Source organism: Hibiscus syriacus, unplaced genomic scaffold (genome assembly GCF_006381635.1).
Source record: "Hibiscus syriacus cultivar Baekdansim isolate YM2019G1 unplaced genomic scaffold, ASM638163v2 tig00001120_pilon, whole genome shotgun sequence".
Lineage (NCBI taxonomy): Eukaryota > Viridiplantae > Streptophyta > Magnoliopsida > Malvales > Malvaceae > Hibiscus > Hibiscus syriacus.
Window position 1 is genome coordinate 598,201 of NW_024061845.1, and position 17,396 is coordinate 615,596.

The 17,396-nt window shown below is 33.5% G+C and overlaps 1 protein-coding gene and 2 pseudogenes across 1 annotated transcript; 1 reads left to right on the plus strand and 2 right to left on the minus strand.

Annotated features, from left to right (window-relative positions):
* Positions 1-2,238, plus strand: part of LOC120121622 — a 28,328-nt pseudogene extending 26,090 nt beyond the window's left edge.
* Positions 2,239-2,767: 529 nt separating this feature from the next.
* Positions 2,768-5,081, minus strand: LOC120121612 (aspartic proteinase NANA, chloroplast-like). The gene is made up of 2 exons (XM_039140938.1): positions 4,402-5,081; positions 2,768-3,608 (listed from the first exon to the last, which is right to left on the minus strand). The coding sequence occupies exons 1-2, from the start codon at positions 5,007-5,009 to the stop codon at positions 2,789-2,791; spliced, it is 1,428 nt and encodes a 475-aa protein (XP_038996869.1). The 5' UTR covers positions 5,010-5,081; the 3' UTR covers positions 2,768-2,788.
* A 6,818-nt stretch (positions 5,082-11,899) lies between these two features.
* On the minus strand, positions 11,900-15,913 carry LOC120121657 (annotated as a pseudogene).
* Between the last annotated feature and the right edge of the window lie 1,483 nt (positions 15,914-17,396).

The window sequence follows — 17,396 nt, forward strand, 5'->3', positions numbered from 1 at the left end:
TGCATTTTATATTTGCTAATTTTGTCATTTGTGTTAATGTTTCTTTATTTAAAGAAACCATTTTGGATGCTCAACTTGTTTTCTCGCTTGTAAGTAATTGCTGAGCATTTTTTGGTGATTAAACTGAGAATCTTGTGCAGTTTTACGTAGTTTTTACAACCTTTATAGTTCCTAATTATTCTTTGGTGATAACATTTCTATTTGTCCTCTTGTTGGTCATGTCAACATAAAAGAGCTGCACGTTATAGATGGGATTCCACAACTTATATTTGTCCGTTCAAGCTACACAATTGAGGTTCATAATCATACTTTCCAAGTTCCCATTCTTATCTACAGAGTTTTCTTTTAATTTTCACCAACTGGAATTTCTGAGATGGTTTCTCCCCCCTTTTCTTTTCTTTTCTTTTCTTTTCTTTTTCTGGGTGGGGGGTTGGATTAAAGACTGTTGAAGCTGAGAGGATCTCTGTGGATCATGTTGCCCATCTAAAGCCATCTGATGGTGGTTCAGCGGCAACTCAATGTAAGCCTGCATTCTTCTTTTCCCTGGGTTTTTCTGTGAAATGTGACAATCTTATTTGATGGAAGTCTTCTGTTTTCTCGTTTCTTTAATTGATTAGTACAACTATACTCTTTGTACTTATGATGCAGTGGCTGCTCATCTTACTGGTATACATAGTGCGATCAAGATGTTGAATAGCAGAATCAGTGTGCTTCATCACTATCTTGTCGGAATGCAAAAAGGTATGATCCCTTTCCTTCTGAGATTAATGCAAACTAAATTTATTATAATGCATGTGCATGTTTCAAGGTTGTTGCAGGAAACCTATATGTTTAGTGTAGAGTCTGGATAAAAGTTCAAACATGGAGAATACTTCAAAATAAATTATAAATTTTTATTTCTATTATAAATTTTAGGAAAAAAGTTGACAAGTAGTTATGCATGTAAACAGTTATAAACGCTACCATATTTTATAGTTTTTATGACATTTGATCAGTCATTTCCCATTTTTTTATTGGATGTTGTATATATTACTTGTATAGGATAGGCTGACCAAATCTGACTATTATTATTTGGGCTATTTGTGGATTACATACATGGCCATGAAGTAGTTTTAATATGTTCTCCATTTCAGGTGATATTCCTTGCGAAAATTCACTATTAAGGCAAGTATCAAGCCTCCTTAGAAGGTTACCTGCCATTGAATCAGAAAAATTTCAAGATGACTTTCTGATGGTGAGCTCCCTCTTTCTTATATATATTATAGGTTATTTAAGTTAGTGAAGATCCGTTTGTCACTTTATGTAGCCTAAAGTGGATGGATGTGTAATAGCACAATATACCACTTAAGATACTTAACCTTAAGAACTAAGAAAGTAGTGTTTTTTTCTGTTCTTTTGAGGATGATTTTTTTCTATTATATTTTTCATCGACACAATCAAAAGTTTGTTATTTTGAAATGAGCAACCATCCCCTCAATTTGTTACCTAAGTTTCGGATGTAAAGATTTGAAAACCCAACTTACCTGTAGAAAGTTGGTAAACATTGAGTCATGTTTTGGTAGGGTCTTCTAAAACTTATGATTTCATATTAGCTTGTTAGGAGACTTGAAGAAGATGTTTGTTGCGTGATAATTGTTCTGAGGCAACAGTGAAAATATAAAGATAGCTCCCGTTCTGGTTAGCAAGCATGATGGAAATAAAACCGGAGTAGATCTTGAGTCTGGGTGGTTCAAAATGCACTGATATTAGAATAATCATTGCCTGCTTAAAAAAACAGTGTTCTTTTGGATTTGGCAACCCTGTTTTTGAGGATTTGCCTGTCAATTGTTTAATCTGCTGAATTTTTCATTTTGAAATTATTCACAGGAATATAACGATACCATGTTGGTTACTTATCTTGCAATGTTCACCAACTGCTCGGGGTAAGGGTTATGTTTACTTTTGTTTACATAATATGCCTTCTTTGTCTAAAGTGATCTGATATTATTATTATCATCACGGTGATGACGATGGTGTTTACTTTACAGCACAATGAATGAACTAGTCGACAAATTCAACACTGCTTACGATAGGCATAGTCGAAGGGGGTGGACGGACTGCTTTCATCTAAATACGGTTATTGTTTAGTAGTAGGTTGGATTTTTGTTGGAGAGAATGGTGGTGGTGTTTGCAGTGTTTTAAAGCCTTCTTTGTCTAAGTACTCATATGGTATGAATAGGGATTTCAAATTCCAAGAGAGATGAATGAAAGTACTGCTTTCCCTTAGCTTTACTGGAAAAAAGACTTGATATAGTAACAACATTCTTATACATTCGGTGAAAGTACCTGTCGAGTCCCTCTATTTATAGGGCCTATATCAATTTAGTCCTTCTAGTTCAAATTAGCCCCTCTACTAAATTATCTTATTTAGTAATATAGTGTTATTTTAAAGACTAAATCGCTAAATTTATGATACTGAAACTCTCGGAAACTGGTCCATGAGAATAGGCGGGAAGCAGTGTAACAAAGACTTTCACTAACGTAAGAAGATACAAACCCAAACGGACAATTCACAATTCGGTTGATTCAGTCAGTTTTTCAATTAAACCGACTATAATTTACAAAAAAATTATCCAAGTGAATTTAAGACTTTAAATTGACAAAGTTAGTCGATTTATCGGTTAATCAATTAAATTTAAATATGTAATATTTTGGAATTATATTGAAAATATTTAATTGATTCAACCGAAAAAATCGACTATACAACCAAAAACCAATTAAACCGCTTTAAACGGATTAGTACTCTCACCTAACTGCATGCAGACGGAGCAAAGTTTAATTTTTTACCTATCAAATCGTATTCCCAGAAATAATTTTGTTGCATGATATTTCCAATAACAGAAACTCCGGGAACACGTGCAGGCAAAAACCCTAGGCACTTAACGCCTCCACCAGCAGTAATGACATAGCTATCCCAGTGCGGCTCGAATCGAGCTCCATCTTTGAAGTGAATGATGAATTTCGGCACCGAAATATCGCTGAAACCAGTAGAGTTGAAGCAATAATCCATCGGTACCGTATCCAACTTCACTCTCGGGTACTTTGATACCGACATCGTAAGGACTTCCATCACTGTCTGGTATGCTGGATCCGTCAGATACGTCAAGCTGCTGCCGGAGTCGAGGATCATCCCACCGCCTTGTGTCACATCCCACACTTTCATAGGTATCTCCAACATTTTATCATCAATGGAGATTCCCCTAACATTTACGCCATAAAATGGAACGAGGGAATGGAGTTCAAGCGTGGTGTGGCGAGCATTGCCCGAAAGTTTCACTTGGTTCCGATTCATGCCGAAGGTGACGTAACTAGCGGCACTTATATTGCTCAAATGATCAACGAGACAATAAGAAAATTTCCCACCAAATTTCTCAGCAGCATATGTTGCAAAAGAATGCTCTGTATTGCCCAACCCCAAGAGACCATCGACGTTGTCGAAAATTGTACCTTGGTACGAGTCACTGCACCCAATTAGCACGTTACGGAGCCTCGTTTTTCTACCGTTGGTAAGGCCAACAGTGACGGTCTCGTCAGCAAATACTCCCCTGGTAGCTGACCCATCCGCATAGCTGTTCCATGACAATTAAAATTAAGACAGACAAAAAATAGATAAAATCAAAAACCAATTCGCTAATCCAGATATTATTTATGTTCGGTTTAATTTTTAATTAATAAGTTCAAAAATTACGATTATTCGAATAGAGCAAAAAATCAAACACGTTTGTCCACTGCCACCAGGAATTGCTGGCTTTCCCAAAAGCAGGCCCCACGACAGGACTTAATGTCCTGTTTCGGTACCAAATTATTTTGGGTCATGTGAACTTTACCTACTAATAATAACTACCACTAATATCTTTGTGTTGGATGGAGTTAAGATAGCAATATATGGGTGATTGTATCTGCAGCCACCCAGCCTCATCTGCTAACTCTACCAGTTACCATTTATTCTCGGATCTACAAATAGTTTATATCTTGTATGTCTGTAATAACGATAAATACGATTTCAGCTACAAACGTGCTCCAAAGATCTCAATTTCCGAATCCATATTAATTATAGGTGGGGTTTAGCCTTGTCTAATGGTTGGTGCTCTGCATTTAAGCCAAACTACAAAAGAAGCCATAGACATAAATACCAGTGAGCCCTAAATGCAAGCTATTAACTCCCCCCAATAGCATTTACCTTCACCCATTTTGGAGGTTGTATTATTGTAAACCCAATATTCGAAATGTCCGGAAACATATACTTATATTCAGACACTCACCGGAATTAGGTGAATTATTACCAACATTGTATTCACTAATTCCATTTAATATGCATACAAAATCGGAAATTAATTTGACTTAAGATGAGAGATTAGGTACCCGTAATCATAAGCACAAGGAGTAAGTGGAGTAGGGCATATTGAAAGTGAGAAGAGAGTCATGAGCTCAACTTTACACCTCTCCGAGCTGCAAGGAACCGGGCTAAAGGAAGAAGATAAAGGAGCATGGAACACCCTCTTTCTGTTTATCCTCCCCTTTTTGGTACAATCACCGGAGCGTTTCGAGCATCGATACCGACATCGGACCGACGTCAAATCGCTTCCAGTGTCGACGATCACCCGGAACATCTGCGACGGTGTCCCGACTCTAAGCGTTGTAATGTACTGTCCAATCCCGAGATCACTACCAGCTTTAAGCGGCATTTCGACGGAAGCCGCGGGCGAAACGGCTTCTTCGGCGGCTCGTCTCCGGGTTCGCAGTCTGTGGGAGGTGATGTTGTGGCGGATAATGTCATGGTGGAGAAGGTCCTTGAGGCGTTCGTGCTGAGCTTTAGGCTTCCTGTCGTTGTTGAACTGATAAGCATGCCTGTGTATTAACTCCAATGAGAAGGAATTGGAATAGTGCTGCATTTCCTCCGCATAATGTTGAGCTTCAACAATGGCGACCAATACGATCAAAGGGAGCAAAATGATGAGTTTCCCCTTCATGACTTTATGCCGACTGAGAAACGGAAGGAAACAAACGAAAAGGAAAGATCGAGAGAGAAGGGAATAAAATTACAAAACAAAGGCTATTTTGATTCTCATTCATACATAATATATATATATATACACTAACAAACAAAAGAAGGCTATATATATTTGAGCCTCATATGGTTTAAATCTGGCATTAGGAGATTGATTAGGTTGTGCTTGCTTCTTGTAATAAATAACATATATATTGTTGTTGCTCGAAGCCTTCAGCCACACAGACATCCCATCCCACTTCTCGTTTCTATGTGGATTTTTCTCTCTAATTAATAATTGGTCAGTTTTTAGTTTTGGTCACTCTAGTACGTTAAAAATTATAATTTAATCTTTGTATTTTAATTTGACATAGTTTAATCCTCAATTCTTATAATTTTGCCACCGTTAACTATTCCTATTAATGAACTAGTTATGGATGGTATAGGGTCAAGTTTTACAGATGAAATTTGGATTTTGAGTGGAGTTAGGTTCGAGATTACGGAGAATTTACCCCATCATGAAGTAATTATGAAGATATCCCTTGTATGTATTTACATATTATTAGTCAGATTTTGGTAGAAGTATATGTAAAATATTAACATATTAGGTACTAGAATTTTGATATTAAATTACACTTTTACTTTAATTTTATATTATTAATTAATTAAATGATTATTTTATTTAATTGTTTTTTTCTTTTTTGATAAAATTTTATGTGAAAAATTAAAAATTATGTTAAATTACGTCGATTTAGAATTAAATTTCTAAATAAATTGTTAGTTTATATCTAGATAAATAAAAATGATTTTAAATTTGGGTCGAGGTCTAGTGTTATTATTATAATACCAAACTAAAGTCGACTAAAATTCTACACGAGTATCTGTTTAGAACTTTCTTAACCAATTGAAAACACGCAAACACATTAAACGCAATTGCTATGATCCAAGACCTTTAGGGAAAACAACATTTTCTTTTACAACTAAGGCTACTTGATGAGTTTAGTAACAAATGATTTTAAAAAAAATCATATGAGCAATTTAATTAGAATAATCTATGGTGATTACAAAGTAATATATGTTTAAAACTTTCTTAATCATTGATGACACACACTCGTAAAAGCAACTGTTTAAATTTATGATATTTAGGAAGAATAATATTCTTTTTAATCACCGAGGCCATTTGATGAATTTTAATTATAATAATTAATATGTTAATAATTTGAATCTACTAATAATATTATAAGCATATAGAATCAAACTAAATTAAATTAGAGTAAAAAGCAAAAACCTTAAATTTTAACATAATATAGGATCAAATTCAGAAAATTGAGCATTAGTTATTATGTAAATTATTCTGGCAAACTAACTAATTTCGAAAAGTTGAATTTATCTCATTATATACGCAACTACGCCGCCTGCCTGCCTTGTCTCGTTTATTATTGGTTGGATTCCAACGGCTGTCTCAAAATTCAACCCCCTCGCTGTTTACAGTAAATTATTGTATATTATGCTCAGATAATGGGATCATGGACAAGATCATAGAACAAGATAAATAAATAATTCTAAGATGACATGAAAAGGAAAATTGTAAATAAATAAAATAGAGTAAAAAGTCAGTAACGCGGCGGACTTTGCGAACGCACCGAGCTAGCTGGCTGCATTTGGACGGTTGCTCTTTCATTTACACCTCTTCCCTAATATAAAATTATTATTTCTGTCAAATTAAGTGTAACAAAATAATTGGATTATTTTAAGCTATCATTGTGATATAGTACATATATAAAAATTAGTAGACCATTATTCTCATATGTAATATGATAAGAAGAGGTAAGATAGTAGGATTCCCTTAACGTCAGGTTGAGAGTAGTTTCTGTGGGAGACCTCCAAATTATAAAATGCCCTTCGTGGAACTCGATCCCACGATCTCAAGGTTAAAAATTTTATGCTCTACCAACTAAACTAGATGGCCATTTTATGATATAGTACATATATGTGTATAATTAATCTCTTTACTATATGATTGAGTAATTTAAATTTCAGATGTCATTGCCCAAATATATGCATTCCTATGAGGGATTGCCATGTATATAACCTTAGAGTGTGTAATATTCAACTCGATTTGAAAATCTATCTTTTCAATTCGGTTCGATTTAATTCAAAAAAAATTGATTATAATTAATTTTTAGTTGTAATTTCATAAATTTGATTCGTTTTTTTTTAATTTGAGTCGAGTTATAAAATAGAACTCAAATAACTCAAACAATAATTTGAATAACTCAAAATTTATGGTAATTAATTGATTGATTTTCAAGTTTGAATTGAGTCCCTCGACTCTGAATGATATATATATTGCATATGGAAAATCTTTAACTGAATTAAAATAATGATTTCAGTAACAAAGTATGATATATTTCAAGGGACTCAAGTTCGAGTAATATTATTTGTAATATGTGTAAATTGTATTCAGATTTACACATATTATCATATAATAACATTAAAATGTTAAAAATGTTTTGTCTTCAATTAATCAATAAAATTAACAACTTTGTAACGTCTTTCGTTATAGGCGTATTACATTTGAAGAATGGATGTTAGAAGATTGTGCTAAATTAGGGACCTTTTTGAATGCGAGTGAATATTGGAAATTAATTATGAGAAATTTGAACTTTTACAGGGATGTATTATGTAAATTTCTCATTTGGAGTTAAGTTGTCCTTGTGCGTGTTGAGCCTTTCCTTTGTCATCTCTCCTGCAGCTCAATTTTGTGAAGAAAATAATGATCGAATGAGTTTTGAGTTTAAGTAAAACCCCAAAGTATATAAACACAAGAGAACAACAACAACAACAACAACAACAAAACCCAATTCCTATATGTATGGGGTAAGGGGAGGTAGGGTAGTAGGCTGCCCCCAACGCCAGGTTGAGAATAGCTTCCGTGAAAGACCTCCGGCAGTCAGAAAATTAAAAATATAGATAAAATGCAATGCATGTATAAATAATTACATAAATACATAGCTAAACAGTATTCATATGCAATCATTAATATCATATGTGCTTCTGTAATGGGGAGTAATCCCTGCAAAATAATCCCTGCGAAAGAATCTCTGCATATAGACAGAAACATAAGACCGACTAAATTTAACAGAGGAAACATGACGAGAATGATACACAGAAGACAATTATAGCAAGCCCAGTTCTAATCTTTCATAAATACCAATAACAGAAAAGTATAAAAAGTAAAAGTCATGGAAATTACTACAAATGCATTTAAAAGAAGACAAAGATGATACACCCTATAGATGTGACCCACACTACTCGTCTACCCTAGTCTTAAGCCTCCATAATTTCCTATCATAGGTCATGTATTCGGTAAGGCCTAAATCCATCAAATCAGATCTCAAGCAGTCTTCCCACTTCCGCCTTGGTCGTCCTTTCCTTCTGGCACCGTCGACTGTAATCGACTCTACCCTCCTGACCGCATCCGACGGTAGTCGCCTAAGGACATGCCCAAACCACCGTAGTCTTCCCTCCCTCAATTTTTCGGAAACAGACACCACCCCTAAGGACATCCTAATAGCAGAGTTTGTCGTCATATCCCACAGAGTCCTACCACATGTCCATCGAAGCATTCTCATTTCTGCGGCCTCTATCCTCCTTACGTGATCCTTCTTGGTTGCCCAACATTCTGATCCATACAACAGCGCTGGTCTTATTGCCATTCTATAAAATTTTCCCTTAAGTTTTAGAGGCACCTTCTTGTCACACAAAACTCCAGTAGCGGCTCTCCACTTTAGCCATCCCGCCTTTATACGGTGTGTAACGTCATCATCTACACCCCCATCTTTATGTATCATAGACCCTAAGTACTTGAAACAATCCTTTGAGGGAAGAACGTGTCCTTCTATGCATACTTCTACATCTTCATCGTTTTGGTTCCCATTGAAGTTTGAACATAAATACTCTGTCTTTTCAATATTGATCCTTAAACCTTTTTCTTCCAAAGCAGTCTTCCAGTGCGGATTTAGCGTAAGAGGTTTTGAGTTTAGGGATTCGTGTTTAATCTAATTGAGTTAAAAAATTAAATTTATAAAATTTAAGTCTAATTGAGTTATTTGAGTTTTATTTAAATTTAATTATAAATATTTAAAATATTATAATACTGTTTGATTCTAATTTAAACGATTTTGTATAATTATATACAATATATATATATATATCTTTGTTTTTTAAAAAAAAATTATGTTTAATTTTGTATAAAATATTATTTTTTACGTAAAAATCATTGAAGATCATCCAATATCAATTATAAATATCTAATATCATTGTCAAGATTAAATCAATAGTTTTGACAGTCTAGAGAGTTGATAACGTGGACACATGTGATTGAAGAGAGACAGAAGCAGAGAAAAAAAAGGAATATATATATTTCTAGTCTTTGGATTCCTTTATTTTTCTCTCAGTCTACAAATTTTGACAACGATGGTGATTACATTTAATATTATGCAGTTTCTTACCCCAACTAGAATGATATCATATCTGCTTATCATAAAAAACTGGTCGCATATATTTTGATTTATATAAATATTTTTTATCATTATTTTGTTACTTAACTTTTTTGGTTTAATTTATTTTCTGAAAATTTTGAATCGTGATATATATTATTTTAATTTATTTTTTTATTATAAAAATTTAGTGATACTTAAAAAACATACAACATGACATATAATATATAATTTTAAAAATATAAAAAACTCATATTTTTAATTTAATAAATGGATAATTCTTTTTCATTTTTAAGGTTTTCTTTTTTGAAAAAAATTCAAATTTAATATATATATATATTAAATGATAGTTTCATATAATGTCACATGAATTTTTTGTAGTATATATATATATATATATATATTGAAGTATCGTACATTATGATTAGAAGTTTTAGGGTCAAACTAAATTAAAAATTTCTTTAAATACTAAAATAATAAAAAAATACAACTGGATCAAAATATCATTTAACCTTAAACAATAAAAATAAAGCAATAAGATAATTTACGATATAATTATTTAATTTGATAATTATATTTTATACTCTATTGATATGGATCAAGAATGTTAAGTTTTCAGTAAAGTAAATACATTTGTTCTGTTCAATGTAAAAGTACTTTTTAATATTAAATATTTATTAAAAATATAACATGTATATAATATTAAGTTGATTTAAAATTTTAAATGAAAAACTTACAAGCAACCATATGTATATGGCAGAGTGCAAAGCTTGGAAGCAACTATAGGGAAAGCGTTCACCTAGAGTTCTCTTCATTACAAAACACCTGATTTATTTATTTATTTTTCGATTCGTTTCCTTGAATTATAAAATTAGATTTAAGTAGCAACTTTCTTCAGTATACATTTTTTTTATTTTACACCTTTTTCAGTTTATCTGTTAAAGAATCATTTTTATTTAATTTATATTAAAAATATCAACAAGAATATGATTAGAGATGCACAGAAGCCGGATTTCAATCCGATCCGGATCGGATAAAAACCGATCCGGTTTTTTCTCCCAATCCAAAAACCGGATTTTAAAAAAATCGGTTCGGATCCTAACCGGTTTGGAGGGTCGGATGGTGTAACCGGTGTAACCGGTTTCGGTTTGTAAAAAACCGGTTTTAAAAAAAAACCGGATTTTTTCGGTTAAAAAACCGGTTTTTTATCCGGTTTGAAAAAAACCGATTTTTAATCCGGTAAAAAAACCGGTCATTCAATTTTTTCTCAAACCGGTTATACTATCCGGTTTTTAAATATCTGATCCGGTTTTAAAAAAAAACCGGTTTTTTCAAAATCCGGTTTCGGATATTTTTTACCCAAAATCGGATATTCGGATTTTTTGTGCACCTCTAAATATGATACATAACATATATTTATTAAATGTTAATAACTTATAAAGATAAGATGAGATAAAATTAATAATTTAAAGGATAAATTGAGAAAAAAAAAGTAAGATATGAAATGAGAAAAAAATATGTTGAAGGAAAAATCATAAAATAAGTCATACAATTATTTTAAAAAATCAATATAGAAATGTAATCCAGTGATAATACAAATCAAGAAATTGGTATAAAAACTTAACTATAAGTTGCACAATAAAAATGCAATTTCAGTGACAAAATAATCATGCTAGTTCACTGTTAAAAAGAATTGGCAAACCTTTCATAATCTGAAGATTAATTATAGTGGAATAAAATTTATTACACAATCTGAATTACAGTTGATTAATTTTGGTGGAATAAAATTTATTACATAAATGTTCAGAATCTGAATTGATGGATACTTTAAAGTGCATGTTTTAGATTATCAATCCGCTGGGTGGTTGGGGACAAAAACTCGAGAGTACGGACCCCTTTTTGTTTATTTGGTTACCGAAATTTGATATTAAATTGGATAAAATCGTTATTATTATTTTTCTTTCATCCTTATCAAAATTTCTTTTATGGAATGTCGTTGTAAAGGACTTGCATTGCATTCACTCAAATCACATGAGATGATGAGAACTGGTTGAGCATATGCAACTCAACTAAAAACATGGAAAAGCATGATATGTCCCCCCCCCAAAGAAAAACAATACAAAACAGATGATTACACGAACCAACTAAAATGTAATAGTAGGGGATTTAATATTATTAATAAAAAACCGGTTAAAATTATGAATAGAATAAATTGAGTTAAAAGATTCATCTCCATAATAAGTCCTATAGTATGTGAATCTGGATTAGTCGATCAATGAGTTGAATATCAAATGATAATAATAAAAAACGTTATTAATCAAAAGCATTGGAATTTAAACAGATGATTTAGTTAAGTAATGCAAAGTCAAAAGATAGATCCAGCTGTTCAATCACCCTTAATTTTCTCAATATTCAAACTGCACCCAACCTAAAGTAAGGGAATTACCAACTCTTCTTCAGCATAAGTTATTGTTTGTCACGAAGTTTTTAGCAACGGTTTTCTTTTTTTAATTTATGAGAAAGTTGGACTTGTTTTAAAGTCAACATTTAATGAGTTGGCCCTCAATACACAATGATCAAGTTTCTAAGCAGGGAGTCTGACTTGGCCACTACAATGCAATATTTTGTAGCCAAAACAAGCTGCCTCCAGTCTGGACTGGAACCAGATGGTTTACTAATATTAAATACACAATAGTTTGATTCAGTCCAATGAAATGAGAAGTACTTAACTTTGAAGTTCTATGGCAGCTTCTTGAGCACAGCTTTAAGATGTGGCTGAAGAGCGGTAAGATTGGTAGCCATTTGAACAACATAATGTAGTTCTCCATTAACCATCTCGTAAACTCGACTTATATCCCTCACCTGCGATCAGCAAAAAGAAATGTTGAACTGCTTTTGGATTATTAGTTACGGTATTTTCTCTGCTTTGGATTGCAGTGGGTCCCACATGCAAACATGCACGCCTTTAACCGATGAAACCAAAGAGATAGGGCCGAATGAGATAATGCTTGAAATTTGAAGGGGGGGGAAGCAGTAACTTTAGTTTGTTCCATCACAGAAAACAAACACAGAGAAGAATCAAAAGGTGATAACAAAAAGGTGGGGCTGAATCAGATAATGTAACATGATCTGTCTAAACCTGAGAATGTTGAATCTATCCATTTGGAAACTAAATGGTCTAGTGAAGAGCTACCTTGTAAGGGTTCCGCCGATTTAATCTTCCTAATCTAACTAAGCTCATATCTATCACAGCAAATGAGGAATTTGGTGAAACGTTTTCAGTCAACTTCATTATTTGACATGTTTTCAAGAATTTAATGCCATCAGAAATTTACTATTGTTGATGCCATAGTTGCACCTTATGTATACTTGTTTATCCTCCACATCTTTGAGGTTTTCTCCATTGACATTCTCCAAGTCTAGCTTTCTCTATGTATCATAAGTCCTTCACCTCAACCATCCAAGTGTTTGAAAATTTCAATTTCCACTTGTTTGGGGCTGTCATTTACATTATTTCTCCATGTCTTTGAGCAATAGCATTTTCTATGTCTTGGAGGTCTTACCATTGTCCCTCTCCAAGTGTTCAAACAGTTTTGACAACTCCTTATTTTAGGATCCTATCATTGATTCCCCAAGTCTTCAAGATTATTTTGATAACCTTCTCTATGGATCAGAGGTCTTCGTATCATCCCTTCAAATGCTTAAAGTCTTTCAATAATGACCAGTTATCGTAAATGCTTAACGTCTTTCATAATGACTAATTATCGTTGATCCTCTCAACCTTTGAGGTTGTTTTGACAATTTCTTTCTGTATTGGGGGTCTTCACATCATCTCTCCAAGAGTTTGAAATGTTTTAGTACCTTTCTCCACTTGAAGGTCTTTTATATCATCTCTCAGGTGTTCAAGATGTTCTAGTAACATCCTCCAATTGATAAAACTTTATGTCATCCCTCAGTTGTTTAAGATATTTTAGTAACATCTTCCACTTAGAGGTTCTAGCGTCCTTAGGAATCTGTGTGGCTTCTTTGGGCCTTTCTTTTGCGTTATTACTCTCGTCAAAGTGGTTAAAGACTTAAAGTGTGTGCTTTCTTCCTCTTATGATGCAACGGCTAATGGCTTGCACTCTTTTCTCTGTGTGGTATTTTTGGCATCAATTTTGCAAGCCTTATGACATCAGGGACCTTACTCCTTCCTTCACAACATCAAATAAAGTCTTACAGCGGATTTGGCAGATGTTTCATGTAAGGATAGTGTCATCCCTCAGGCTTTTACTATTTGACTTGGTCGTCAATCCCCTTGCGTGGTGGAGTTGGTGTGCCACTTCATGTTTGCTACGGAGGAATTTACTTCATTTCATGTCTTTGCTCTTTTTATGACTTGGCACTTATTTGGTATAGACATGTAAGAGAATGCCTGATTTGTTGACATTTTCTAACATATCTTCTCTTTCCTCCCCATAGGATAAATGTGGTGGTCCAATGTGAAAAGATAAGTTTTTGCTTTCACCTTTTCTCTTTCTTCCTCGTGCAGAAGAGTAGGCTTGGTTGATTTAACTTTCTCTTTCGTCTTTATGTTGAATAGTTCAAGTCAATCAAAAGTAGCAACTTGAGCTTAGGCCCTGATCGTTACTATTAGAATCATAGCATGTGTCAGCATGATGCATGCTTCTGCACCATGCAGATTAGATCTTGGTCCAAAGAAATGGGCCTTGTTTGTGATCCGTGACACTTATAAGACTGTCTAAATTTTGGGTAGCAGGTATTTGAAATGCCAGCCTGCATCTGATATGAGTGTATGCAATAGAAGGGAATCCCCAAACGTGTGGCCCTCTAAATCTCTAGTCTCCCGATTTTCTACCCTTCTTCAACATTAATTTAAACAGCAAGTAACTCAAGATGAAGCAAAACAAGAAATTTAGAAGGAGAATTATTTGGGATAGAAGGGAATCCCCAAGTGTGTGGAATGTGCAGCAACATTCTCTAGAGAACAAAGTAAATTTCATCTGAATAAGTTCATCAAGATTAATTCCAAGTAAATGTAAATCATAGGCTGCAAGAAAAGAAAGAAAAAAAAAAGAGAGAGAAAATTGGTGGAACTAATAAATCCAAAGAGAAAGGACAAAGTTGCTTCTTGCATCAAGTACAAGTATATGGAAATGCAGATAACAAAACATGTAAAACATGGTGAAGACTCACGCATTATCGTGAAGCATATGTAAGAAATTACAACCTGAAATTTGAATAAGAAAAGGGAAGCTACCTTCAGATTCGATTATATTCTATCAAAGTTGTTATATCAGAAAATGAACCAACAAAGAATATTTAGCTACTATTTCTGTTAAGTAATTACATCACATCACAGCACATCATCTAATTTTCTGTATTCATGCCTTATCAACAATTTGCTATTCGCAAGCGCATAGATGGTTCAAGTTAGACCTAGCTTCAACAAGAACTCAAACCGCATAACTTCAACAGTCAAATTACTTGGATTATTCATGCAGAAAAGGAAAAAGAATTGGTATTCTAAGCTCAACACTCAAACATTCCAAATGCCTCGTACTATTGACAATGCATCTAGTCCAACAAAATAAGAGCGTCAGTAGAAAATATTTAAAGATATGAAAGCTTCACAAAGGAAAATCCCCTACTATCAACAGTTCCTATATCTAACTTACCACTCACTAGCAAATATCATAAATTCATTACTAGGACTGACAGCTTTGACCGAAATCTACAGATAAAAATGGAAAAAGGAAATCAACATGATAACAGAACATGCAGCTAGGAATTGACCAAAAACAGAAAATATTGGGTTTGGTTACAAAATTTACCTTGGAAGCGTTGGCAACAACTTCACTTTGAAGCTTGACGACTTTGTCCTCTGTGCTGTATGTTCCCTGCTGAGATGGAAAAAAGAAAACATTCGTTAAGTAAAAGAAGATAAAGGAAGGTTAGATACAGGAAAAGAGAGAAAGGGCAAGGATATTACGAGAACTTCAGCAAGGCCAGTGCTCTGAGCAATAACAACTTCAATGGAGGCATCAGGTTTAGGGCGCCAATAGCCAGACTCAGAGTGCATAGGCATGCCAGAATCGAGTTTCCAGGTCTTGTGAGAGTAGGCTATGACGGGCTTCCCAGACGCAGGATGGGAGAAGTTAAGCTCTTCGCCATAGCGGAAGGAGTTGATGATGGGTATCCTCCTTCGCCTTCGCCTTTCCATTTTCCCAACAAGAAGGACAGTGGCGCAACCGCTGGGTGAATTGCGCTACTCTCTTCCTTCTTCTCATTCTCCTTATCCATGGCTTTTCAAACTCTTTCACTGTAATTCTCGATGGGTGGGGATTGAGGATGATGAATTTGGCCCACCGCTCTGTTTTACCCGCCCTCTTTTTTTGTCTCACACGCGTCTCCATTTTTCTCTCTTTCTTTGGTAAACTCCACTATATCAAGAAATTAAACCATTCAATTAAAAATACTGTAAAATAAATTATTAAACTTTTAATTTAATTTTAATCAAATTATTTAGGAAAGGAAAATTATATAACGCACCTCACATATTAAAATGTATTACTAAAGCACCGTACCGAATATACTACAAATAAATTTGTCCTTATTATATAAATATTAAAAATATAAAGATTTATTTATAATTAATTTATTTAAAATTAATCATTTATTAAAATTAATTATAATTTAAACTTATATAACTTTAAAATCCTAATTCTAAACAAAATAAATTATAATTTTTTTTTATTAATTTAAGTAATTTAATTTGTTTAGAATTAGGATTTTTAAGCTATATAAGTTAGAACTGGCTATCAGTATCAGTCATCATCGGTGACCACCTTAACTCGTTGAAAAACTAACTGCAACAACATCCAGCGCTTCCGTTTGTTGTCGCCCAACATTCGATCATCTCGAAGGAGAAGCTTTTCTATTTGGATCATCCGTTTTTTCCTTTTTTTATGCATGATGACCTTCGAAGAATCATCCCCGACCGTCGCCCATTCTAGCCAGACCAACCACGACTGTTGGCTCTCGTTCATCTATAATTGTATTGCAAGTTTTAAAAGTTGGGGACCCAAATGCAAGTGTCTGAAAAGTTCAGTGACCATATTGCAAACGTACTAACGACAGTGTAACGACGTCAAACGACCGGTTATGTCTGGGACCATATTGCAAACGGACTAAATGTTGGAGGATTGTATTACAAGTTTTAAAAGTTAGGGGACCTAAATGAAAGCTTTAGAAAAGTTCAGTGACCATTACTATATTTTACCTGTTTTTATTATAAAAAAGATAGAGGACACAAACGATCCCTAAATTATATAGATTATTATTTTATTGAGTCACCGACTATTAAAAATTATAAAATAGTTCCTCAATTATAGGGAGTTATTTAGTTGAGTTCGTCAACTATTAAAAGTCACAAAATGGTCACTTAACTATATAGTATCTTCCAAACTCATTTTTTTCCATTAAAAAATTAAGGGTCGTCTAAGTTGAATATGATAATCGTTTGAGATTATGAGATTATATTTTGTCATATCTTAGTCAATAAGTTAACGTCCAACTCAGACTGCTATTAATTATTTAAATAAAAAGAACTAGTTTGAAACATAATTAATAGTCAGATGACCATTTTATAATTTTTAATAATTGAATGATTCAACAAAATAACTCTCTAGAATTAAAGGAACATTTTATAATTTTTAAAATCAAATCACGACTCGATAAAATAATAGTCTATAATCAAGGGATTATTTGCATACTTTACCTATAAATATCACTAATAGAATAATTATTCACTAAACTAACTATTAACCCATGTAAGACAAATGTTGGATGTGTCTTCTGCTGTACAC

Excerpts from the sequence above, each read along its gene's own strand:
- LOC120121612 (XM_039140938.1), bottom strand. The coding sequence starts at position 5,009 with ATGAAGGGGAAACTCATCATTTTGCTCCCTTTGATCGTATTGGTCGCC. Across the intron at positions 3,609-4,401 it reads CCTTGTGCTTATGATTACGG|CTATGCGGATGGGTCAGCTA; the intron begins GTACCTAATCTC and ends GTCATGGAACAG.